Genomic DNA, 25,266 nt, shown 5'->3' on the forward strand with positions numbered 1-25,266 from the left:
TGGTGGGTGACGGGGAGGGGGGGCTTCCACCGGGATGAAAAGGCTTTGGCAAGGCAACGGGCAGCCGCGGGGGCTCGGAGGAGGGAGGGCAGGGTGAAGGACTGGGGAGGGAAGACAGCGGTGCTAACGGTGGGGACCCGGTGTCCCTGCACAGACCTTTTCCCCCTGTTCCCAGCCTGGGAAAAGCTCTTCTTTAATAGGGATGGCTCGTTCCAAAAATAGGGGAAGGCAGCACCTAATGCACCTCTTCCAGCTAAAAAAACCTCAAACCATATTTGATTCATCTTTATTCTTTTCCTAAAAAAAGCCAGGCAGTAGTATCTCTGGGAGGAGGAGCAGAGCAGCAAAACCTCAGGGAGGAGCTCATGGCTCCTTGTTCTCCTCAGCTTCAAACAGGCTCCAGCACAGCTTGGATGAGCTGTGGGGCACCCGCTCCTACGCCTGTCCCGTCCCTCTCTGCCCCAGGGAGCGAGGCCGAGGGGGGAAGGCTGGCTGCAGAGCACCGGGGAGATGCCCGTGGGCTGGCCCCATGGGTCCCTCTGCTCCCTGTGGCTTTACACGTGCTGGTTGGTGCAAGGATTTGCAGTTTTTCTGTGGTTGTCCCATTGCTGAAACCAGCAGAGCCCAGATTTGGGCTCAGTTTGGAAGGAAATGGGGCACCTCTTGGGGCTGGGCTAACTCTTGCCACCTGCTTATGGGCTAGGGGGAGATCAGGTCAAAAGAAACACTTTTTTTTCCCCCCTAAGCCAACCCAAGTGCCAGCCCAGAGAGCACAAGGTGTTTTATTCAGTCAGCTCTTCCCCTCTAAGGCTTCTCTCTGTGTCCGAAACGAGGAGCTGGGGAGCGGGAGGGCTTCATGGAGCAGAAATGCTCTTCGTTAAGCCTTGGGCACCAGACACGGGGCAGAGCCGGCTCCCGGGGATGTTGCTGGCAGCATTTCCCTCGGAGTCCATGTACACAACTCACCCGGCGCTCACGCAGATCCAGCCGTGGCTTGATCCAGACACCAAACTGCCTGGGTCTCCCCACGGGCTCTGGATCAAACCCACGCAGGACAAAAACGTACTTCTGCTCCTCCTGCCCATCCCACGCTCCAGAAACCGATGGCTCCTGGGCTGAGCTTCCCCAGGGGCAGAGGAAAAGGGTTCCCCAGGTCGTTAGTGGCTGCTGTCCTCCCTCCCCACCAGCCCCCCCAAGTCTTGCCTTTATTTATTGGCCCCGGTGGACAGCCCTTCTCCCGGGGCAGCCCCCCCGGCCGTGCCGAAGCCAACGCCAAGTGAAACCTGCACTAGGACGTGCGTGAATGACGTATCTTTGGGTTTGTTTGTCGTCTTTGGTTTTTTGTTTTTGTTTTTTTTTAATATAAATATTCTCTTTTTGTATTTTTGTATATTTTAATCTTTAAGAGAAGAAAAAAAAAGAGAGAGAAAGGACATAATTCCTGCAACTTATTCTCAGGTATTCGAGCAATCTCAGGGATAAAATGCCTCTGGAGCCCAGTGCTGGACAGAGAGGAGGGTTTTTTCTAACAGCACAAAGACGTGATGAAGTTTGTATTGGAAGTGTAGATCTACCTCACTGGATGTTCGCTAGGTGGACTGACGTGTTGTCGAGCTTTTCAGTTGTGTTTTTTGGTATGTTTGGAATTTGTTTTCTTTGTAACTGTATTTTAATAGAGTCTCTTTCCCTTCCCCATGGACTGAGGAGGAATTTGGGTCCGTGTGTGGGGACGGAGAAGCCAGGCAGTGCCACGGGGCAGGGAACAGCTGCTAGAGCCCGTGTTGGCTCCCCAACTCCAGATTTTCTCCCAGCCTGGTGGCTTTTGAGGACTGTCCTCCATTTCTCTCTCCTGTTTACGCTTACACGTCCCCTCCTCACCATCCCGACAGGAATGCTCCAGTCCGCCCCGTGCCCCAGTCCTCCCATTGCCTGTGGGCTGGGATGTCGCACAGGCTCCCAGCAGGCTGGTGCCGTGTGGCTGGGGGTCAGAAAGCCAGGATGGGGGTCCCAGCCCATTCAGGGGGGACGTGGCAAGAGCTGAAAGCAACCAGGGAGACCAAGGGTTATCCTCAATCCCCTGCCCTAACTCGCCCTCAAGCAAAGGGCTGGCTGCCTGCCCGTGACCTCCTGGGATGAGGGACCTGGTGCCAAGGTGGACCCAAGTCCAAGGGAGGTGCAACTGCTCCATCTTTCTCCTCCCTTCCTGGCTTTCCCCAAAATGCTGGTTCATGATGGCCAGGGCAAACTCTGGATCTCTGGTTTGGAGGGAAACTCTGGATCCCTGGTTTTGGGGCATTAACACTCCATTTTGCATTCCAGGGGCTGGCTGGAGCCTTCCCAGGGAGGGCGTCTCGCTGTGCTGGCGTGTCAGGAGGTGGGCACGGTTTCTGCTGTTTTTTAGGTAGCGATAGGTTTAGATGTAGAGCAGAGCTGGAACAGACGGGGAGCACCTACTCCATCCTTGCCAACGAGCATCACTGAGGGGGATTTGCTGAGGCTGCTGGAGCCCGGTGACCCCTCTGAGGTTTTGCTCACGCAGGTCCAGGGGGTAGGATGGAGAGCTGCTCCCCAGCTGCTCGCCTGCCCTGCTCCAGTAGTTTTTATGGTGAGGTGGTGGTCTCTTCTTGGGAGGGTGGGGGGAAGGACATTTTAGTTCTTGACTAGCAATGGGATCTATACAAAACTACTTCAGGAAAAACGGCTTTTGTCTGAACGGGGTAAATGCAATAGAGCGCACTGGGCTGCGCGTCTAAGCCTGGGCCTCGCTCCCGCTGCCGCGTTGCGGGGGGGCTGTTGGCCTTCCCCTGGCACCTCGGTTGCGCTGGGGAAACTGCTGCCCCCCTAATTCTTGTATCTGTCTTGAAGAATCGTGTAGGACCTTTCCCCCCTCGCCCCCAGTTTAATGGTTTGGTGATTTTTCTGCTAGATGTCTAGTGTGTGTAAATACCTCTGTAAATCTTTCCATTTTTTCTCAGTATTCTCCTTGATTATTGTTTACAAAAGTAAGAGGAAAAAAAAAAAAAAAAAAGGAAAAAAAATAACCAAAGCATCTAATAGGTTATGGACCAGGGAGACAGGATCTTCTCTGTATACTCTGCCTTGTAACTCTGTGTGGGGATATGAGCTCTGCAACCATCCCTGTCCTAGGCTAAAGCAAATAGCAAATGGCTTAGAGAATCACTCAGGTTTCCCCCGGCACCAGCGTGGTACCGGGATCCAAGAAAAACAGGGATTTTTATCTGTAAAGGGAAGCCACGTTGGAGAGGATGGGATTGATTCGCATCTTCTCGTTGCATTTGCCATTGTGGTTCTTCCCGTATCTTGAGAATAATTAACTAAATTGCCGCATCATCACCCACCCTGCCCAGGCTCGGCTCGCAGGCGCTGGGCACTATGCATTAGGGGACAGTGAATCGCGGGCGGATGAGGCCGCACACTCAGGGTCCTGCTCTAAGACGGGAGCGTTTGAATGTATGAGGAAAAGGTGTCCCTCACGAGAGGGGCTCTGCCCTGGTGCGAAAGCCTTGAGTCACAAGATTGTCTACGAGGAGACGGAAGAATGTAATCCATGTTTACTGCTAGCAACCAAAGCTTGTTTGTGTCAAACTCTTGAATTTTTATGAAGTGGGTGGGAGGGAGGGAATAATCGGGGTGGCTGTGTGTGGCTCAGGGGTTACCCCGAGCTGCGCTTTCCAAAGAAATTTCCTGCTGGAGCCCCTGCAGTGAGATCCCCAGTTCCTGTTGCTGCAGGTTTTTCCCCCTCCTTTCTTTTTTTTTTAATTTTTTGTACCAACTATGTAAAATGTGTTTCTTTTCTGGAAAAAAAATAAAGACCATGGGCAATGGCTGCTGGTGATGTTGTGTGTGTGGTTACTTTTTTTCCTCCCCTGGGGTTGAGAAGCCCAGACCCCAAATGGGTGCTGCCTGAGCAGAGGGGGAGGGAGTGCTGGGAACTGGGGTGCCCCACAGCTGCCACGGCCAACACACCCCAGAGCTGCCTCGACTTGCAGCCGATACCCAGCCTGGCCCCACTGCCAGCTCCCAGCCCCCCATAACCACCCAGGCCTCGCTACCAGCCTGCAGCTGTCTCTCCCCCCCACCCCACCTACCCCCACGGCTCCCCCAACCCCCCCAGCCCCACTGTCAGCTTGCAGTCACCAATTCACCCCAATTGCAATAGGTCACCCCAACTCTGGCACAGCCCTGACAGCCACAGCCCCCCTTAACTGCCCCAGCACTGCCATCAGCCTGCAGCCCCCCAATAACCGCCCAGGCCCTGCCATCGGCCTGCAGCCCCCCAATAACCACCCAGGCCCTTCCAGGCTGCCTCAAAACCAAGCTGACACCCCCCCCTCCTCCTAACGCCAGCCCCGCCGTGGGCCTGCAGCCCCCCATTCCCCCAAGCTGCCCTGGCCCTTCTGGGCTGCCCCACAACCGCCCTGGCCCCCCCCGCTCGCTGCCCCCCACCCCTCCTCCCAGCGCCCCGCGCATGCGCACAAGCGCCGCCCCTGCCCCACCCCGCGCCGCGGCGCCGGCGGGTGACGCAGGCGGAAGGATACGTCACCCTTCGGTGGAGGTGAGGCGGCACCGGCCGAGGTAACGGGCGGCGGGTACCGCGGCGGCTCCGCGGGGTGGGTGGGGGCGTCTCCTTGCGCCGGGTGTTTCCCGCTCTCAGCGCTCGCTCCTCTCCCCTCACGGAGCTGGGGGAAGCGCTGAGGGATTCCCCGTTCCCGCTGTGAGCGGGGAGATCCGGTGTCCGCTTCCCGCCTCGCCCGGCTGGGGCGAGCTTCCCTCCCGCAGCGCGGGTGGCCCGGGTGTCCTTCCCGCTCGCCCCGGCCCTGCTCGGCAGCCAGGCTGTGTGTGGGGAGAGCCGCCTCCCGGAGAGGGCGGCCGGGGGGGTGTAAAGCCTCCTGGCTGGGCGGGAGCGAGTGTGGCCTTCCTGATGCCCTGTCCCTGCCTGACAGAGGAGGTCCTTTCTTGTGAGGCTTATTTTTTAAGATGACTGTGTGAAGTCGTGTGGGGAAGGTTGATCGCTTTTGACAGCCAAAGGTGGTGTTGGGAGAGGACGGGCTGTTCGAGGGGAGCGTTAAGAGCTTCGGTAACAGAGCCCGAGGTTCAGCAGTTCCTTGCCTTAATGTTTTGTGGCTGCATCTGTGGCTCGACGTCCCTTCCTGAGGGAAGTGGCAGAGAAGGCCTGTATGGAAAATTAATGCAATCAAGTGTAATTTGAATCTGCTTTGGCCCCTAGATGGGTACCAGGCGGTTGGAGTTGGACTGTTGCCCCCACAGCTTGCTCTTCATAGCTGCTTTGCCCACACCTCTTCGGGTTCCTAGCTGAGAGAATTGAAGATTAACGTGGAAGTTCAGCAAATGTGTCTTGTTAGCTCAAACCAGAACTTAGTATTTGATGTGGAGATAATGTGGTAAAAACCCCAATATTTTTACAGCTCCTACTTGTGAAAGAAAAGAAATATCAGTGGTGACACAAGTGCAGGGTAGTTGCTGATGTAGATGGTTGCCTCATTTGAAAGGTTTCCAACACAGAAGCACTGAAGGTCAGTTTGCGCAGCTGCCGCCCTGTGACTCGCCTGGTGGTAGCCCAGATTGTGGGTCCGGACTAACTAGCTGGTTCAGCTGGAAGACGCTGTCGTGTTTTTCTCTTGCTACTGGCTAGTGCAGAATCCCCTCTGATGACATACAGCTGGAAAATTCCAGAGCTCATTTCTGAGTTCCCTCATTGTCTGCTTATCAAAGTACTTGCACAGGTGATAAAAAGGGCTCCAAAACAGCTAGTCAAAGCTTAATTTTCTAAGGTGATGGTTTGTAGCGTTGCTTTGGGTTTAAACAGAATCTTCTGTACCTCTAATCCCTTTATTTTCATCTTCCCGTTGAAAAAGAAAAGGAGCTCTCACTAAAACATGTCGTGGATCAGAGAGGGCGAGCTGACCATCATAGAGAGATTTTGTGCCAACATCATTAAGGTAAGAAATGAATTTAGTTACCTGTGGTAAAAAATTGGCAGGTTCATCGGGGTTCAGAGTGGAACTGTCTCTGTGACTGCTCTGCTGTAGAAAGATAGTGTTGCTGGCAAGGGCACGTATTAATGCTGGCACTGGGTGTACATCCCTAAACAGCATCTGGGGGTGGAAAATTACTTAAGCTTAGTCTTGCAAATGAGCAAGGCTGTAGGCAGTGCTTGCCAGTAATGAGCTTATGCTCCCAGGCTTCCATGTTTTGTGCCCTTGCTGATGAAGGCAGGGCATGGGAAGGAGGGCGAGAAGCAAGATGGTGGGATTAGGAGTCTAAGAAATGAAACTGAGTTTCTCTTGATTAGAATAATAACTCACCAGTTCCAGGAAGATTCTAGCCTTGCTCAGCAGAGTCTTGAGACTGGTGATGCTGTCCTTGCACAAGGATCTGTGCAGACCTAATGAGGTCAGTGGAAAGGAATACTCCTCTTAAGGGGGGGAAAATATCCTGAATTTTTGTTTTCTCTTAAGTTAATTGTGTCTGTGAAGATGCCCTTGAACTCTGAAATAAAAAAAATACTTATAGCAGCACAAAACTGTGTGCACCCTTCTCCGTGGCTGCGGGGAGGTTAACTGTGGCAGTGCTGCTTTCTGTCCCTAGTTCTCTGTCATGGGATAGAAATGGGGAGGGAAAAGTTGCTTTTCAGTTTAGGCAATTGTCAGTACTGACATGCTTTTTAGCCTAAACTGGGGTTAACAGGGAGGTAATTAGCATCTTACTCTTTCTGGCTCCAGCTTGGAGCTGGGAGATACACACTGCATCCTACAAATAGGCGGTGCTGCCGGGAGCAGTGCGACTAAACTCTCTGCGATGCAAGGTGCCAGCTTGACTGTTTCCTTTCTGGTCTGTTGTGTTTCTCCTTCTTTTCTAGGCAGGTCCGATGCCCAAGCATGTTGCCTTCATCATGGATGGCAATCGCCGTTACGCCCAGAAGTGTCACGTGGAGAGGCAGCAGGGGCATTCACAAGGCTTTGATAAGCTGGCACAGGTAGGGAGGGTGTTTGCTGCCTTCAAGTTGTGCGTTGGAAGTTTGAGCCGCGTTCACCAGATGACTCGTCTGCCACTTGGCTGGTGTATTGTGATCCTTTTCCTCACTGGGGTCAGGCCTGTGCTTAGAACTGACGTTTGTCATCAGGGTTCCCAACTTCAGCTCCCCTCTCTCTCTTCCTCTTACCTTGCAGAGTCATTCCAATCAACTATTTTTTTTTTCCTCTCAGTTTCACACTCAATTAAAATATGTGCCTTGCAGATCTCAAAGCTATGAAACAGGTTGAATTTCCCTGAAAAGGTTTTGAAAGGTCCGGTGTTATATAATGTTCTCTACGAGAAGTGCTGGATCAGACCCATATCTCTTATGGATTCTCAGGCTTAGATCGTGATATCTTCCTCCTGTTCTTTAAAACGAATCCAAAATGCTCATCGACTGGGTTTCATTGTCAGCTCTTGATGGTTATTTCTTTTGATCCAATCTTTGCGTAGTGGGAAACGACAGGAAGGTTTTAGCAGTGGAGAAGCTGCGTCTTGCTGACTTGTCTGATTGTCTGAGGCTGCTTATCTGACTTTTGTTTTCCATTATATTTTTGTCTTATTGCAGACACTACGGTGGTGCTTAAATCTGGGTATTCGGGAGGTCACTGTTTATGCCTTCAGTATTGAGAACTTTAAACGCTCCAAGGAGGAGGTGGATGGACTAATGGATCTGGCAAGGCAGAAATTTAGCCGCCTACTGGAAGAACAGTAAGAATCCTGTCACGTCTGTATCCCACAGGGTGGAACTAAAACAAACCACGATTAAGAGGTGTTACAGAGACGTTGGAAGTTGTGAAAGTGGATTAAATGAAGGGAGGTGTTCTCCATTTCCAGCTAGAGATTTGTTTTGAGGGGCTCTGCCTACCTGGATGGCATGTACAGCTCCTGAGCACACCCAGTCCCCCCACGCACCAGATTTGTGTCTGTATCATCTGACTTACCGTGCAACAATCCCCGCCAAGCGCTGGGGCAGTGCAGCTTTCAGATGAGCACAGCACGATTACAAATTCCTGCTTAGCCCTAGAGTGCTAGGTGCCTTGTTTTGATGAAGTATCAAAGCTTTGTCTGAAATTCTGTCCCTGTACTCTTGGCAGATCAGAGTTTAGCTCGGCAACTTGCTTTGCACTAACTTGAGACTTCTACGTATGGGCACGTGGTGTGTTAAGTCACGTGTTGGAGTTGGAGAACTAGTTTGTGTGTGGTGTGTAGATGAAACCGGGGCAGGTCTGGGTGAGCTGGGAGGGGTGTTACAGTGCCCTGTTGCTCGGTAGCTCGGTGGATGTGTTTGTTTCCCCAGGCCTGACTGGTGTGAAGAGTGGTGCATGGAAGGGGTCCTTATCTGGTTGAAGTCGATTTGAAAGGCAGCGAGGGAACGTGGCTGGAAGAACGGAAGGGAGAGGATAGTGTGTGTGCACTGGAGTTGGGAAGATCAGGGCTAACCAATCACTGTGATTCAGAGAGACCTTTTCCCTGGTTTCTCCCTGATGCAGCCCTTCCTCAGGGAGTTTGTAGCACCAGACAGGCAGCAGCAGGAACCTGTAAGATCCCATGGGATGTCCTGTCTGCTCAGAATAATGCCAGAGTGGGCATGGATGATTTCCTATCTTGTCTGACATCCACCACCCCCATCCCACCCTCACTGCTACGTTAATATTTCCTCACGCCAGGAAGTAGTTGTGCTACTCTGTGGGTGACCGTTAGTCATCTTAATTTTTGATTCGTTACAGCCCAGAGTCTGTGGCTGTATTAAGTTTTCTGTATGGATTTTCATAACTTCAGGTAGGAATGCCTAATCTGTGATCATTTTCTAGTCCTTTGGTTATGTCTGTACCTCAGGAACTTCTATGGGGAATGATCAGTTTTCCTTTGTGGAATGGTTTGGGATGGTCAAATCCAAGCCAGCTTTCAACACCTGGTCATTTTCCTTTTTCCAATTCTCCGTTTTGCTGAGTTTTGCCTGCTACGTGCCTGTTGTTTTCATTTGGTGGATGTTACGCAAGGCAAACGTGGCACTTGTGCAGTAGAGACTGATCTGTTTTCTGTAGTCCTCACTCTTGTTGTTGGGTGTAGGGAGAGCTTGAAGAAGCACGGGGTGTGTATCCGTGTCCTTGGGGACCTGCCGCTTCTGCCCTTGGATATTCAGGAGCTGATTGCCCAAGCTGTGCTGGCAACTAGGAACTACAACAAGTAAGTAACGCACAGTTTAAAGTAGCTGCTACCTGACGTCTTCCTCTTCTACCCGAAGGCTGAGACTTGGCAGACATGCTACATCTTGTTTTTCCTTGGTCCTACAACCACACAGAACTGTTGTCGATGTTCTTCTCTCTGCCTTCTGCTGGACCTTCCTTAGGTTAGTCTTACATCTTTCTCCTCTTTTCAGATGCTTTCTAAACGTCTGCTTTGCGTACACGTCGAGACATGAAATCAGCAATGCTGTCAGGGAGATGGCATGGGGGGTGGAACAAGGATTGCTCGAACCCAGGTAACTTATCTTTCTGTGTGAGGTTTCATAGATGAAGACTGCCTGTCTTACCTCCTACGCTTTATTTATAACCTCTCAGAAGCCAAGTGGCTTTTAAATAGATCTCGTTAAACCAGTAGGACTGGAACAAATGACTTAAAGTTACTATGCAATGTTTGGTTTTTATTATTTCGGTTGCCATGGTGATAGATACACAACCAAGACAGAAGAGAAATTAGGTCTGTGTCTTAAGTTAGTTTAAATGTGAAGGCAGATTTTATGCCACAACAATTGGCTGCTTGGCTGGCAGTCTTAGCTATGAGGTCAAACAACAGATGAATCATGAATCCTGAACTGTTCCTCCACCCTGGAGGAGATGGAGGAGTTAGCACTCTGCTCTCTGCTCCAGATGGAAGGCCTCACAGTCTGGTTCCACCACTGTATTATGTTGCAAAAAGCATGGGGGGGGGGATGCTCTGGGGGCTGAAAGAGCATTTGAAATAGCCTGTGGAGCAGACAGCAGCGTCCATCAGAAGCGAGTTGGTGACTGGGTGAGGTACAACTCCACCACCCAGTTTTAATCTGCAGTCCTGTGTTTATAAAAAACCCTCAGTAATTCTGATTTAGTGGTGCCACCTCTGTCGGGTCAGGAAAGTGATCTTAATAAGATGCATCTGTCTTTCTTAGTGATGTGTCTGAGTCGTTGCTTGATAAGTGTCTGTACACCAACAACTCCCCTGACCCAGACCTCCTGATTCGAACCTCTGGAGAGGTTCGGTTGAGTGATTTCTTGCTCTGGCAGGTAAAGTCTTTGTTTTTTCCTTGAAATATTCCTTTTTTGCATCAGAGTGTTCTACTGTCTCCAGGCGTGAGCTGACACGAGGGCTCTTAATCTCTCTCTGCCAGGGGTTGGGTAGCTTCTTGGATGGACTGAGTGCTGGGGCACCTCTGAGGAATCTGTTTCTTACAATTCTGTGATTGCCTAAAATACTTTGCAGCACAAGTCTGAAATTCTGTCATCCTGAAAACACTTAATGAGAAATCACAAATTAGGCTAGCTGACAGCAGTCAAGGAAATCATGGATTGCTCATCCTTTTGCTCCTCTTCTCACATGTAGGTAGTTCCTCGTTTGATTGGTAAATTCCTGGCTTTGATTAATTTAACCTGGCAATACGTTTCCTGGGATGAGGAAATCCCAGACAGGATTTCTGGATTCCTGGGAGAGGTGTTTGTCACATGTCAGCTGGAGGTTTAACCCTGTAACGTACACGTAACGTACACGCCTGTCTTGTCACAGTTTCAGAAGTGTATTTGATAGCGAAACAAGACCCCACAAGACAGGTTCTAAGGATGGCAAAGTCAAATCAGCATGACTCGGCTGCTAAGTTAAAACATAGTAAGTTCTTAACGCATATAAAGTTTATGTATTTGCAGTTACTTTATACATGGTTATTTGCATGTATTTGCAAAGCTGCTTCCGTTTCTCTCCTGTGCTAGGCAATATTGACTTGTTTATAACCCAAACTTTGCAGCAGAATGTTTGAGTCGGGCTGCTTTACTTAAAGCTAACATTTTGTTTTACATGTACAGTTTGGAGCCAAAACCCAAATTGCCTTTAAGCAACCACATCACATGTTCCTATTCCAAGTTATTTAATTGGCAAGTTCACAGAAGCTGTCTGGCCTGAGTTGCGGCTGCCTACCAAGGCATCTCCCTCTCCTCCCTGTATTTTTGGGCACACGTATACCCTGGATGGGTGTCAGTGCTGCAGACGTAACATTTTGCTTGCTCCTCTTGGTGGTAGTCCTGGCAGAGATGCCTCAGAGACCGAGCTTGTAACTGGTGAAGCAATACTGAGGAAGTCAGTGCTCTGGGAGGCTGGCGTGGTGCCCCTCTCCCATGCCATGGATCACAGCTGAAGCAGCGGAGGAGAACGTGTGCTTGTGCTCCCACTCTGCCAGCTCACACACCAGGGCATTAGCGAAGATTTCCCTTCGCTAGCAATCATGTGTGTCCTGACAGCCCCAAAGTGGGAGGAAATTGTGCTTTCAGGATGATTCTCTAGTGTCAAAGAAAATGTTCTTATAGTGGTTTTTTGTATTGAATTGACACTAAAAGATTTTCGGTAGCATTACGATTTTGGGAGTCATGCAGAGTCCTTTTAAGTACTGGATTTTGTAGTAAAGGTCATAGGAACACATTTACCTGAAACTTTGAGGAACTTGAAGGCAAAAATAGGTTTTAACTTGAAAGCTTGCATCTTTCAGCTCTGGGATATCTTCAGTGCACCACAACTCTTAGCCTCATTAAGCAGTTTAAATGCCATGAGTGGGCAGCAAGGAATATCACGAGATGTCATTTGATGAATGGCTTAAATGTCATGTCCTGATCCTCAGTTCATCTGTTATTCCCTTAACTCAGCCTTTGGTAGTCCAGTGTTGCTATTTTAGTTTTGTTATATGTCTGTGATGCTTAAGCTATTAAAAAAAAAAATACCTCTGTGAAGACCAACACAGCATTAGAAAGAATTCTGCTGGTATCTTTGCAAGAATGGATGACTGGTGGCCCAGCATTAAAACCTAATTAAAAAGACTCTACATTGTGCAATTTCAAACTTTCCTGGCTGGTATTTATTTCAAGTAGAATCTGATAACACAGCCTAGGTAAAATCTTTGTGGGGAAGCTGGCATAGTTTGACCAACACAGCTGCCATCTTGATGATTTTTCCCTCACTGATGATTAAAAATGTTGGTGATCTTGCTTTCTGCAGACATCCCATTCATGCCTGGTGTTTCAGTCAGTCTTGTGGCCAGAATATTCCTTTTGGAACTTGTGTGAGGCCATCCTTCGGTTCCAGATGAACTACAGCGCTTTACAGGTAAGGGAGCCTTAGGGAGATGGAAAGCTCTGCACAGCAGCGTGCTGGAGATCAGGTGAGTGTGCAAAGTGGGAACAGGAATTGTTCGTTTAGTGCAGTTAGTTAAGATCTTGTTTCAGCAGCAGCTAATGCCAGATGTGTTGCTTCTCCCGTATCCGTGTGGCTTGTTACAACATCTTAGTGCGTGGACAGACTCCTCTACTTTTGGGAGTACCTAAAGTATCTGAAGTCACCACTATTACTCTATTACTCACTGCTCATTCCACCAGCTGGAAGTATCTGTCCCCGCTCCCCAGCTGACAGGACAGAACAAGTGAGCACTCCTGGTTTGCTACGGGGTAAAATCAGCCCGTTTAACTCAAACCGCTTCATTGGTGGTTTAAGCAAAGACTGCTTGAGTTCACTCTGGAATGAGCAAGGGAAATTTGCCTGCTCTTTCTCTAACTCCACTATTGTTTTTAGGGCTGTAACAAGTGGGTTTAGAGTTTCCTTTCTGGGAGCTGAAGTGAGGCTGCCTGAGCTGTGAGACTGTGGACAAGTGTCCTCTTTCTGGTGGGTCCAGATGTGCCTAATGAAGAGCTTGTTCCTATTGCTCGTTGTCATTGTTCCTCTCCTCTTAAATTTGTTGTGAGTTCTCCCTGACCTGGTTCAGATAAATCTGGCCAATTTAGTAGCAATTTAGTAATCTGGCTATTTTTAAGCAAAACAAGTCTGGGAGCTCTTGATCTCTTGATGGGAAAATCTGGGGGGCAGCAGCTTGTAGCACAGAGTAACTGGCAGGAGAAGGACCTTAGTGTGGTGCCTCTTACCTCCACCGTACCTGGTTGCTGAGTGCATCTGTTCCTTAATTATTTGGGTCCTCAGTTGTTAAAGACAGGCATTTATTGCCCTCTTCTACCTTCAGGGACCTTGCTCACCTCTGAGAGTTGTCAAAAGGATTCTAGACAGTCATGATTATGGGTGAATTTAATCAGGTCCAGTCGGTCTGGAAGCATCCAAATTCTCTACATCCTTAACCTCTTTTATTCCTATTTCTGCCCCAAGTCTGCCCTTTTCCTACCAGTATTAATGCAAGTAATACAACTAATGGCAATTCACCTTCTGCATGAAGAGGAAAGCCAAAAAGGCTGTAGTGTTTGTCATGGACATTAGCTTTGCCTCTGTCTTGAACGGTATTGAACAGTAAGGTCACTGTTCTGACGTTGCTCCTAGTGCTAATTCTGACGGGTAACAAATGCTGCTTCTGTCTCATCTCTTCTTGTTTGTGGCTCTGTGTGTTCATGCTATGCTATTATCAAGGTTTCTTATCATCCAGATTTGTTCTCTGGTCAGTTTTCTTGCTGTGAGACCCACTTTGCAGTACATAAGGCTGCCCTTTTTTCAAGGGGTGCAGCCCAGTTGGGCAGAAGGGAGCACTTCTCAGAGGAACTGCTGAGATTTAGGAGCTGGGGTTTTTTGTATTTGAAATAGATGAACTTGAAAGACACAAGTATCTGGAGCTCTTGAAACAAATTACCTTGGTGGAGGGGTTGCTTGTCAGGGAGGATGATGATGGGGCTGGGGGTTGCCTTGCTGAGAAGCCAGAATCTATTACAGCAGCTGTGTCTCCTCAGGACACTGGAGGCAGTTACGGTGTGGATAGGAAGGTTTGGTAAAAAAACTTGATTTGGAGGTATTTGACAAAAGCTATCCTCCTTCCGTCAACTCAAACAGCATCACATTTAATGGCCATCTTCATTTTTCCAGTTAGCCTGCTGCTCAAAGGAGTCTGCTAGCTGGTTGTTGCTCACCACTTAGTCCCAGGATCAGCTGTAACCTGCTTTTGGTAGTGGTAGACCTAGGAAGAGAATATAGATGTTGGCTGGCAAGCCTGCAGACTCTTTTCTGGTGAATAGACAGAATTTCACTTTGTTCAAGGGTGGAAGTCTTAGGCTGAATAGGCTGATGATCTTTGCATTTCAAATAAGCAGAGCTCCAGCAGTGGGGTGCTATCAATTCAGTGGGCTCTCTGTAGCTATGGATATTTCCTCTCTCATTCCCAGCACAACAAAAGCTAATTTACAGTGCCAGAGCATAGACTACTGACTTGGGCACTGGGAAAGTGTGGTGAAGAGTGAGTCAGGCTCTCATTAGAGTAATTACTTCTTGCTCATTTGAAAGGCCAGCACTCCCTAAGAGTGTGTATGTATGTCAGGTTATGTCACAGTGACCGGTTTTGCTCTTTTTTTTTTTTTTTTTTTTTAAATGAAAGCTTAATATTCCTGCAGGCAGATGTGGTTTTGCTGCTGGAGGCTGCAGGCTAGGATATGTGTAATAAGAAGACATCCAAAAGTGATGTTCTGCAAAAATATTTCAAATGCTTGAAGGGTAGGCAAGGATAGCTACTGCCTTTACCTTTCTCCTGCCCATCCTGCTGTGTCTCGAGCTGGTACATTATTAGATCACAGGCATTTGGGAATGCTGAGCCCACTCATGCTTTTGTGTTGAAGCTGATTAGCTCAATACCTGATCATCAGCTCAAAGAATTGCCCCATAAATCATTGTTCTGAATCCCCTAAAACCTTTCAGCTGCCGTGTGAATAGGATCAAAGATTCTGTGATGACACTGGCGAGGACAGCTCGTGTGTGCGTCTGGTTTAGAAGTCGTCTTGTGTGCTGTTCCTCTCTGATTCCAATATCTGAGGGTTTTTCCACAATCTGTCATGACCTTTATCTATTTTAACTAGGAGCTAATGCTGTGAGCAGACTTTTGTCTTGGGGAGAAGGTCCAGAAGGATATCCCTGTAGTTTTTTTTATAACCAATCAAGCAGGCTGCCTCAAAGTGGAGGAGGCGCACGCAGAGCCACCCTTCATTTAACCTGCAGACCGATGGCCAAGCAGAGGCTGTTTCTTCCGTAACCTCTGCTGCCTTGTGTCTGTGCCACAGGTGAGCTGGAAGGCCTGGTAAAGTGCTAACGCTCTCCTGCTTTTCACTCCAGAAGGCCAGAGACTCCTACATGGAGGAAAGGAGGCGACAACAGATGGAAAGGGATCAGGCTTATGTGACAAGGAAGCTGCAGCAGGAGGGGTTTGCGTCCCACGGAGACTCCCGGCGCCGACGGACACTGTTGCAGAAATGCACTGCCATGCGGGAAGAGAGAATCCAGGGCTTTCTACAGGCACTAGAGCACAAGAGAGTGGACTTCTTTGAAAGATTGTGTACGGTGTCTGCATGACATAGGTGCTGGGTTGTTCTTGGGAAGACAGTTTTTAACGGCGTTAGAGGGAACAGCTGCTATCCGGAGGAAATCACTCGGTGTGGTTCTGCGGGGGGGGATGCAGGGTGATGTAGGACTTGACGTCCCTGCTGGCCCTGTCCGAGGGCAGGGACAGAGTACTGTGAACCTTTCTAGTTCTGTGATTGCTGCTGGGGAAGGTAATGCCGTCCTTCTGTCTCGCCTCCCTGCCCCTGATGCTGGAGAATACACGCACCCTGCCATCTCTCTGCTGCTTGGCACTTGACAGGCCTGGGTGTTTTGGTGACGTTAACTAAAAAGAGCCTTCGGTTCTGTTTGGCTCCTCATGAATTGGCCCAGGCAAACCACTTCAGTCCTGTGAAATCAGTCTGCACTTGAATTCCTTCCATGGCTTTGCAGGAGTGAATCTTCTGTTGAGATTTCCTCTGCTGTCCCATAAGGGCAGCCTTGCATTCTGTAGGGAGAGGATTATTCCTGGCGTAGAAGGGGGAGCCCTGTGCGAAGTGGTGGCAGAGATATTCCTCACTGCCTGCTTCATGAGAGCATCTTGGTTTTCCCCGTCTTACTGTGCTGGTTTTGATCTATCTGCTCTTGGCTTCCTAAGAGCTAAAGCGAGGTGTTGTCAGCCTTGCTGTAAAGAGAAAAAGATACTCCAAAGCTTCACCAGGTCCTGTGATCCCTTCTGAGCAGTGTATGTGAGGAAAACAAAGATGCTGATGTTGGAACAGACTGACTGTGCTTAGGAAAGAGGCTCTGAGCAGGCAAGAAAATGGGATTGGTTGGGAATTAATGGCTTAAAAAGAAAAAGAAGTTAGCTAAAACCGGGTGATGGATACAGTATGCGAAATCCCTCTGAGACCTCTCGAGAGCTGGGACTTCAGGTCCTGTTTCCAGGGAGTGAGGGTGGGCTTAGTTCAGGAATACAGTAGCCAAACCTGACCTCTGACCCCAGCCAAAACGAAGGGCTGCTTAGTGGATTTTGATGGGGGTGGCTGGAGCAGCTGGGGAGTGTTGTTTGTTCTCAGTTTTCCATCGGCAGGGAGATGGACGAGCTAATTTCCAAGATTATTTCCGTCTCTAATTTCTCCTGGTTTCCGTCCCCGTGGTCAAAATAACTGAAATGTCTTGATTTTTGTTTCTGATGCACATACAGGTGCAGCAGTACCAGCTATTGCTGTTTTTAAAGTATTCCTTTTTACCTCCAGGTGAAAACTAGAAAATGCAGATTTAAGAGACTTGTAAGTGCTGCAAACTCAGCACTCTGAATGTGATTGTGAAGAGGATAACTACATTGTCAAATCGTGAATAAAGCATATTCATACCAAACTTATTTAAAAAATAAGCTGAACGTTTAAAAGTACGTAGAGCTGCTTATTCTGAGGTGTTAATGAAGTTGGCATCCAGGTCTAATATAATGTTGTTTAACCTGTGACAGACTCCATATCCGATTCCTGTTAGACTGGAAGCAATTTGAAGGCTGTGTTCTTTTTACAGTCTAGTGTGAGCAATTTGCTGATACCCCAAGGCTTGGCCGAACGAAGCTCCGTGCACGTACCTCCTCTTGCGTAAGTAGCAAACAGTACCCTGGATAAAAGTGTGCCGAGATAATGGGAGCTGTCAATTTTAAACTTCTTTTGCAGCCTTTTATTTTCTCTGTCTTCACATTACAGGAAGCTGTGTGTGGAAATAGTTTACTCTCCATGAGATGGAGCACTCTCCAGTCAGCTTTGCCGGGCTGATGGGGAGACTGTCTTCTACCTGAGAATGTACTTTTGCCTTAAAAGAGAAAAAAAAAAAAAAAAGTTTTTTTCAGTTGTGTTGTAGATGATACAGGTGACCAAAACTACAGTGGTGGTTTTCCACAGGGTACTGTTGCAGGTGTGGGAATTGAAGGATCTAGTTTACAAAAGGCTTGTAGGGAAAGTTTTAATCCCTTTTATAAAAGGAGAAAAAGTCCTTCAAGGAGTTCAGAAAGGTTTGTGTTACCAGACAGTTTTATTCCACCTGCATCAGTTACTCCAGTAAAATACCAATTTTCCCTGTACGCCTCGCTCTGTTAGAGGGTTGGGCATACGTTATCAGGCAAACTCTGAGCTTTGGGAGTGAATCTTTGTGACAGTTGTGGAAATAGAGCGACAGGTTTCTTCTTCAGTGAGAATTTAACTTCCTTAATTCATTTTTATATGGTGAAGATGTGAAAAATCAACACGACTGGAAAAACGTGCTGCTCTTACGACTGAGGTCTGAAAAAGCCTCAGAGATTACCTGGAGCGGGAAGGGGGGAAAATGTGCTCCTTGAAGTGGTTTTTTGTTGTTTGGGTGGTTGGGTTTTTTTTTTTTCCTGGATGAAGTTCAAGTAGAAGGTTAAAAGTTGGGGGCACCACGAAGTGTAGATTTTGGAATGGGGTTTGTAGCCAGGGGCTGTGCCTGTACCCAGCTCTGAGAAACGGCCCCTGCTAGAGGAGCCCAACTTTACAGGCCACTGGGCGCCTGTGGGAATTGTTTTAATGTCATTTTCTTGCATTTTGGTTTTTTTTTTTTTTTTTAATTTTAGCACTGCCTCACCCTCTCCCTTACTTTGGGTATAACTCTCCCCACCTCCCTTCTTTTTTTTTTTTTTTAAACCAGGAAAAATCCCGCTAACGCTATTTTCCCCGCCCAGCGCCGGGAGGGGTGGGGGGGTGTTGCCGTGCTCTCCGCGGCCGCGGAGGTGCTCCTGGTGCTGAACGAACAGCTCCGCTCACCTGCGCGCTGCCCCGCGCAGCCCCGCGCGGGCGCTTCTGCAGCTCCCAGGGGAGGGGGGGTGGTGGTGTGTGTCCCCCTTTTCCTCATGGGAGCAGCGGCCGCGCTCCCTAGGGCCCGCCGCTTTTTCCATCGCTTTGTATCTACCCCTGTTCCCCCCTTTTTTAATTTTTTTTTTTTTATGCCTCCCCCCCTCCCCTCAGCGTTTCCCGCCCGCGGAGCGCTGTGGGCAGGCGCGCGGGGAGGGGGGAGAGGGAGGGGGGCGCGAGGCCCAGTTGCGCGCGCGCCACCTCCTCAGCGCGGCCACCCCCCCCCCCCCCATCCCCTCCCTCCCCGCCTGGCCCCACCCCACGTGACCTTGGCGGGCCAATGGGCAAGCGGGGCGGTGGGGATCCGGCTGGAACCGGTTGGGCCGCGTCCGGCTCTATATAAAACTTTATAAACACCCGATTCAAATTAGTGGGGTCGGCAGCCAGCGGTCGCCAGCCGGGAGGCAGCCCCGCCGCGCCGCCCGCCGCCCAGACCGCCGCTCCGCTCCCGGCTTCCTTCCCCTTCCCCCTCCCCTCCCCTCACTCCCTTCCCCCGCTTCTCGCCGCCGCCCCGGACCGAGCGCTACCGGCTTCCCCCCCCCCACCCCACCCCCTCCCCTTTTCCCCTTTTCCTCCGCCTTCTCCCTCCGCCCCCTCACGCCGCCCAGCCGAGCTCCGCGCTCCCTCACACACACACACACACACACACACACACCCACACACACCCAACACGCCCGCCCGGAGCCATGCCGAAGAGAAAGGTACGTGGCGCCGCCGGGCCGGGGGGAACGGGCCGCCCCACCGCGCCCCTCTCCGCCGTAGCGGCCTACATCCCCCCCCCCCCCCCCCCCGACTTTGCCGCCCGCGCCTGTGGAAGGGGGAGGGCGGGACTACGCGCTCATCCCCCTCCTTTCTCCCCCGTTCCCCCCCCGTCGGGGCGGTAACGGTTGCGAGGAGGCCCTAACGGGGGTGGGGGCGGGGCGGCGCGGACACCGTTACCGGCGGCGCGCGTAGGGGGCTAACGGCGGGGGAGGGGGGGGATGGGGAGGGGAGGGGCGCGCCGAGCGGCGCCGGTCCGATCCGGTTGGTTTTGGCGGGAGGTCCAGAGGGGGGGAGGGGAGCGCCGGTGGGGCGGGAAAGGGCGGGAAGCGGCCGCGCTGCTTTGCCGCCAAAACCGCCGCCCCACGGGGGCAGCCGTGGGCGGGAGCGGGGCCTCCCTGAAGGGGCAGCGCCGCTCCCCCGCCTCCCCCCCAGCCCCGGGGGAGGTGTCAGCCCCCGCCCCGCTGTGGGGAGGGGAGGGAGGGGGATCGGTGTGAGGCTTCGGCCCGGCCCCGAGAAGGGGGGAGGGTTGCCCGGGGATCCCGCGGCCGAGGGGCTACCCCCCCACTCCCTCCCCGCCGGCCCCTCCCCGAATGTCGGCGGCCTCCGGAGCGCTGTCCGCGGCCGGACCGCCCGGCCTGCCGGCGCCGAGGGGCAGGTGGGGGGAGTCCCGCCGGCCCGAGGCGCGGTGAGGGCTTGGCACCCTCCGGGAGCGGGTTGGAAGCGTCTCCTTTGCGGATGGGGAGGGGGGACAAATAACGGCTGGGTGCGGAGATGGGGGCTGAGCGTGCCTCCCCTTAACTTGTCGGTACGACTTCTCTTTCACCTCCTAGGCTGAAGGAGATACCAAGGGCGATAAGGCCAAAGTTAAGGATGAGGTAAGAAGTTCAACATTTTGCAAAAGTTGGATCATAAAGTGTTTACGTTGGAAGATGAGGTTTAACTTCATCAAAATAAAGAACTGGGGAGCAGGGGGAGGGTTGGTCTTAATTCAGTCCGAGTTTTCAAAGTATTAACTGTCTTTTAACCGTGAAAAATCAACTTAACTCTAGTTAGCAACTAGTGATTTAAATGGGGTAGTCTCATGTTTCTTGAGAACGGGGGAAAAGGAACTAAAAATTGAACCATGAGCTCTGGGATTTTACTACTTTGAAATGAAAGTTACTTTATGAGGTTTTGAGAGTTCATATTCCATCCCATTAAATCCAATCGTTTTTCTTTTTAAACAGCCACAACGGAGATCGGCGAGGTTATCTGCTGTGAGTATTCTCTTGTTGAGCGGAGATGTGACAACGCTCGGTAGTTTTAAGCTTGAGTATCGGGGGCTGCATCTGTGTGAGAACTGTAGGTATTCTGGAGAGACGCATTGTTCAGTTGAAAGAAAGTTGCTGGCTTAAGGAACTGCCCCATTGTGTGGTGCTCTGGGAGTGGTAGAATAATTGACAAATCAAATAAGTGCTTCGGTTTCAAAGAGTTTTGATTTGCTTTCCTGAAATTAGACTGTTTGGGTTGAAGGTTCTAAAAAAAAAGTAGTACGTTTCTCTTAAAGTAATTGGAATAACACAATGTTTTTTTTCTCGCTTACAGAAGCCCGCTCCTCCAAAGCCAGAGCCTAAACCTAAAAAGGCAGCTCCAAAGGTGAGTCATGTCAGCGCTATTATTGAGAGGTAAATGGGTTACGAGGTTTAGATTTGTCCGGTAATAACTAATAAAATTTTGAATAACAGCACGTGTAGTGATGCAGTTGAGCTGTATCGTCACTTTTATAAAGTTGTGCTGAAAACTTTTCGAATTTTACAAAATTTTCATAAAAGATATCGCAGTGAAGACTCTTAGCAGTTGTTGTCAATCTCTTAAACACGCAAGCGTTTGTGTGTTGTGCTCTTTTCGGGCCAACATCCAATGTTGGTTTTTACCATTCTAGTTTTTGGATTCTTGTGGCTTACTGACTGGATGTTGGTAATTGTTATGGTGTACGTCATCTTACATTCACAGAAGAGCGAGAAGTTGCCCAAGGGAAAGAAGGGGAAAGCTGATGCTGGCAAGGAGGGAAACAACCCTGCAGAAAACGGAGATGCCAAAACAGACCAGGTATAACAGCGGGTCTGGCAGCTTCTCTTACATCAGCAAATTACTTTTTTTCCATATCAAACATAGACACGTCTAGGCTTGCGCTAATGAAGAGGAATTATTGCTTGATTATTTAGACCTGTTGCTTACGACACACCACATCCACAGATGGGGGGGGTGTTGCTTGGCTGGTAAAGAGTTAAAGTTGTCTGTTCGCCGCTTGAAGTTGCCACGTGAAAGTTACTGTTCTGCCTTGTTCTGAAAATGCGTAAAGTTCGCACGTAATAAAGCAACTTCAGGTTGCCTCTGACAGTACTTCAAATGGTAGGTTTTGGTTTGTGCAGCCCAGATAAGATTTCTTCTGTTCAGAGAACTGCTGTTTAGTAAAACGAGTTATCAGCTGTTTGGTGCAAGTGCGTGGTGTGTATTGACTGGATCCCCTTTTTCTTTTAGGCACAGAAAGCCGAAGGTGCTGGTGAAGCCAAGTAAAATGTGTGAATTTTTGATAACTGTGTACTTCTGGTGACTGTACAGTTTGAAATACTATTTTTTATCAAGTTTTATAACAATGCAGAATTTTGTTTTACTTTTTTTTAAGCTATGTTGTTAGCACACAGACCGCTTCATTGTTGTGTTTTAAGGGGGGGGGGGGGGCAGTGGGGACAAATGTCACTTAGTTTATTTCTTGGAATCTAAATTTTAATAAGAAAAGTTTTCCCAGCCCCCAGTTTTTGGAAGAAGGGCCCTTCCTGAATAGGGGAGGAAGGGATTCCTTCGTTCTGTGAAGTGCATCCGAGTGAACATGGAAGCTCCCAAGGTGCCTGTTGCCGACTTCAAAACCGCAGTTTTTAATGCCCTCTGTATTTCCTTCCACATCCTCGTTGTTTGCCTAGAGCCTATCACTCCGAAATACGGCAAAAAAGGCATTTTGGGACTTATTCTAAATGCGTTGTCAGGTGATCCAGACTCCTGGCGTTTGATTTGGGATCTAATGGCTCTAAAAGGAGCTGCACTTCCTCTTTTATATGGTTGGTTTTCAGATTAAGAAGCCTGCATTTTAATTTTTTTTTTCCTCTAAAAGTCAGGGTAGGTTTGTGAAGAGTTGTTAAACAACATGCTAAATGTGAAAGTGTCCACCCTCACTCTAAACTTTTCCCTCTACAAGTATGAAATGAAGATTCTTCAGTTTTATAGCAACTTTTACGTTTTGGTAGTCCATGAAGGGAGGGGAGTTTGACAGTTGTTGTAAAATGTTGCAGATTGTAGCCCATGTCCTGCCTAAATTACCATGATTGTTTATGAAAAGTACCTTTAATAAAGCTGGATACGGTTTGGCTTGGACTGTTCTTAATGCCTTTCTAATTCCTCTTGCCTTTATTTCATCTCTAACGTGGTTGATAGAATACTTGCTGTGTACGTGGATGCATTTGTATTTAGGTGCTGTTTTGCTGATGGCCAAGAATTTGTTTTAAGCATCTGAATTCCGATAATTAATTCAGTCTTAATTCACAAGTGAAAAGTGAGATTTCCTTACCTAAAAGCTAGATTGCTGCAGGATGTTTTGAAACTCTTGGCTTGCTAGGAGGCCCAACACGGAGCCCGTAAGTGACTCTACTGAGATAAATCATCTTTGTTACTGTCTAAAAAGTGGTACTACACAAAAGGAGGAAGAATACAGTAATCTTGCAGTCGCTGCGGAGAAAAATAAATTCTGGTAAGCTTTTCTTGGTAGTGAAACCAGAACTAGCTCCGTAAAACTGATTATGTGTTAGATTTCTGCACTTGAGCTTGAATATCGTTGCTTCTGCTAATCAAATACAGACTTTGCTGTGGTAGTGACTAAGCAGGAAACAAGATTTCTTTGAGTAAAAATGCACCATTTTTATAGTCACTACTTAAACTGTCGAGCAGAGCCAAACCAAAAACCCTAATGTGTAAATGTCTCCTTCAGTAACTTTCTCAGATGGAATATTTTTTCCATCTCCTTTTGGCCTTCCCTGGGATTTCAGTGTCTGTTCTTGATTAAGCTCAGTGACCTGTTTCAACCTGTGCTGTTTTCAGAGGGAATCCAATGAAAACGAACAGGGCAGAGTTTGACATTAAGAAATTTTCAGTGTCTGGAGTGCTAGAAGTATTCTAGAGTGGCTGGAGGAGCAGAAAACAGCCAGTTTGAAGTGTACCGATATGAACTCTTCTCTCTTGCATTATCATAGCTGGTACGCCTTAACATCTAGCAAATGTAAGAAAAATAATGTTTAATAATCTTGTATGTACCCCACCCAGAAGCAGCAGCTTAGAAACAGCCAACAAAAATACCGACAACTTGCTTGAGCAACCAAGCAGTAGGATGCAGCTGCCGAAGGGCCGCAGCTCCCCGGGAACAGGGGGAAGAGGTTGTGAACTGCCGCAGGGCGTTAGATGCAGCTTGTGAGAAACCCTGGGACATCCCTGGTGGGCAAAGCAGAAAGTGAGTCAGGGATTTGCAAGAAAAAGGCTGTTAGGGTACCCTGCCGTGGCTCTGCCTTGTCCTGCAAAGAGGTTGTTGTAGGGACCTGAGCGAGAGGCTGCTGGCAGGTTCGAATTTGGGATTTCCCAATCAGTGAAGTTTCAAGTGCCAGGGGGAGGTGAGCCCTGAGGCTGTGGAACAGTCTGAGACACTGTCACAACCCAGGTGATGCTGTAAGTGCTCTCTGGGTGGTGAAATCGGGATTTCCTCCGATAATAATGGAATTCTCGTTATATTAAAATAAGTTTTTAACTAAATGTTTTAAAATCAGAAATTTTGAAGTAGCCTGCCTTGCTTTCGTAGAGCCTCGCGTTGTTGGGCTCCTACAAAGAGAAGGAGCAGCTCCAAATGAGCCGGGTTCTGAACGGGGCTGCCAGCGGGGCTGCTGTGGTGTTCTCTGCGAACATCTTTGTGGTTGGAAGGTCTCTTCATCCCCTAGTCATTAAATAAAGCACCGCTAATAAAGCGTAATTGCAGGGTTGCTTTTTGTTGAAGAACTTCCTGCTTAACTATTACTTGATCTTTTCAATACCTGGAAGTCTAAACTGTTGCTGTCCTGTGTGTTACTGTACAGGACAATTTTCTCCAGCTGAGCAGGAAAATGATTATTTTACGTGGTAACTGCCACTTAAGTTTCTCTGCAGTTACTCAGCCACGCTATCTTACGCTAACCAGTGAACTTCCAAACCTCACTACATCTCGGCTGTACTGAATCGACTGCCTTAATGTCTTTCCCACACACGTTACCTCATGCTGATACCATAATACGCTTTGAAAGTATTGACGCTTTCATTTTTGCTATAAAACTCCTGTATTTTCCTTTATCCTGGTCTGGAATCTACTTGCTGATCAGAACATCCCCTCTCCTCCGTGCCTGTAAAAGTGGCGAGAGAAGTTGAACCCCCCCGGGTGAGCTGCGCCGTGGCTCGGTGAGGGGTCTGCCCGTCTCCTCTCCCCAGCTTCAGCGACACATTTGCTGCTGCAGGATTTGAACCTCTTGCTACATCTCGGGTGTTTCCCACTGGACGTGCCCTTGTGCTGGAGTTACTGGGCTTGACTTGACATGCAGGGCTCATCTATTTCTCCTTAAGCAAATAGAGGGTAAGGGATGCTAAAGACAGTAAATCCAACTAATTAGTTCTGTAAATTAAAAGCTAAAAAGCAAGCAATGCTGTGCTGCAATCCCTGCGTGTTTAGTGGTTAGAACAGCCACAAATCTGCATCTCCAGCTGCCAGAACGCCTTAAGCTAAAAATAAGTTTTTCTGTTAAATCGTAATCATTTTACGTGGAAAATTGTCTCTGTGTATCGTCTGGGAATGTGATTTATGCTGCTGGGTGCGTTTAAAAAGCTGCCCTGTCAGGTGGTCTTTGCATTAGCATGTGTTTTGTCCTATTTCAGCTTACAAAAACTGGAGCCCACCGGTGTGATGGGAACAAAGCTAACGTGAAAAGCTACCCAGTGA

General features: G+C 49.1%; 2 protein-coding genes across 8 annotated transcripts; both read left to right on the plus strand.

Annotated features, from left to right (window-relative positions):
• Positions 1–4,544: 4,544 nt before the first annotated feature.
• On the plus strand, positions 4,545–17,448 carry DHDDS (dehydrodolichyl diphosphate synthase subunit). Of its 7 annotated transcripts, none has more exons than XR_012620978.1 (10): positions 4,545–4,596; positions 5,898–5,981; positions 6,902–7,018; positions 7,625–7,767; positions 9,130–9,246; positions 9,440–9,541; positions 10,208–10,322; positions 12,292–12,399; positions 17,072–17,201; positions 17,307–17,448. XR_012620978.1 is itself a non-coding variant. In XM_074807186.1 (10 exons), the coding sequence occupies exons 2-10, from the start codon at positions 5,919–5,921 to the stop codon at positions 17,338–17,340; spliced, it is 900 nt and encodes a 299-aa protein (XP_074663287.1). In that variant the 5' UTR covers positions 4,545–4,596; positions 5,898–5,918; the 3' UTR covers positions 17,341–17,448. The 7 variants fall into 7 exon arrangements, 6 of the variants coding, with proteins under 6 accessions (XP_074663287.1, XP_074663288.1, XP_074663289.1 ...); XM_074807186.1 differs by having other exon boundaries at positions 17,131–17,201; positions 17,277–17,448; XM_074807187.1 differs by having other exon boundaries at positions 17,131–17,201.
• A 1,564-nt stretch (positions 17,449–19,012) lies between these two features.
• On the plus strand, positions 19,013–22,642 carry HMGN2 (high mobility group nucleosomal binding domain 2). The gene is made up of 6 exons (XM_074807191.1): positions 19,013–19,168; positions 20,060–20,104; positions 20,456–20,485; positions 20,814–20,864; positions 21,222–21,317; positions 21,750–22,642. Exons 1-6 carry the CDS (start codon positions 19,154–19,156, stop codon positions 21,783–21,785), a joined length of 273 nt encoding a protein of 90 aa, XP_074663292.1. The 5' UTR covers positions 19,013–19,153; the 3' UTR covers positions 21,786–22,642.
• Positions 22,643–25,266: the final 2,624 nt, after the last annotated feature.

This window comes from Strix aluco, chromosome 26, assembly GCF_031877795.1.
Source record: "Strix aluco isolate bStrAlu1 chromosome 26, bStrAlu1.hap1, whole genome shotgun sequence".
In the NCBI taxonomy this organism is placed as follows: domain Eukaryota; kingdom Metazoa; phylum Chordata; class Aves; order Strigiformes; family Strigidae; genus Strix; species Strix aluco.

Bases quoted from the DNA above. Each gene is read 5' to 3' on its own strand.
- DHDDS (XM_074807183.1), top strand. From the start codon at position 5,919: ATGTCGTGGATCAGAGAGGGCGAGCTGACCATCATAGAGAGATTTTGT. The intron at 5,982-6,901 runs GTAAGAAATGAA...CTTCTTTTCTAG, and splicing joins TTTGTGCCAACATCATTAAG to GCAGGTCCGATGCCCAAGCA. The intron at 12,400-15,378 runs GTAAGGGAGCCT...TTTTCACTCCAG, and splicing joins TGAACTACAGCGCTTTACAG to AAGGCCAGAGACTCCTACAT.
- HMGN2 (XM_074807191.1), top strand. The intron at 20,105-20,455 runs GTAAGAAGTTCA...CTTTTTAAACAG, and splicing joins AGGCCAAAGTTAAGGATGAG to CCACAACGGAGATCGGCGAG. The intron at 20,865-21,221 runs GTGAGTCATGTC...TTACATTCACAG, and splicing joins CTAAAAAGGCAGCTCCAAAG to AAGAGCGAGAAGTTGCCCAA.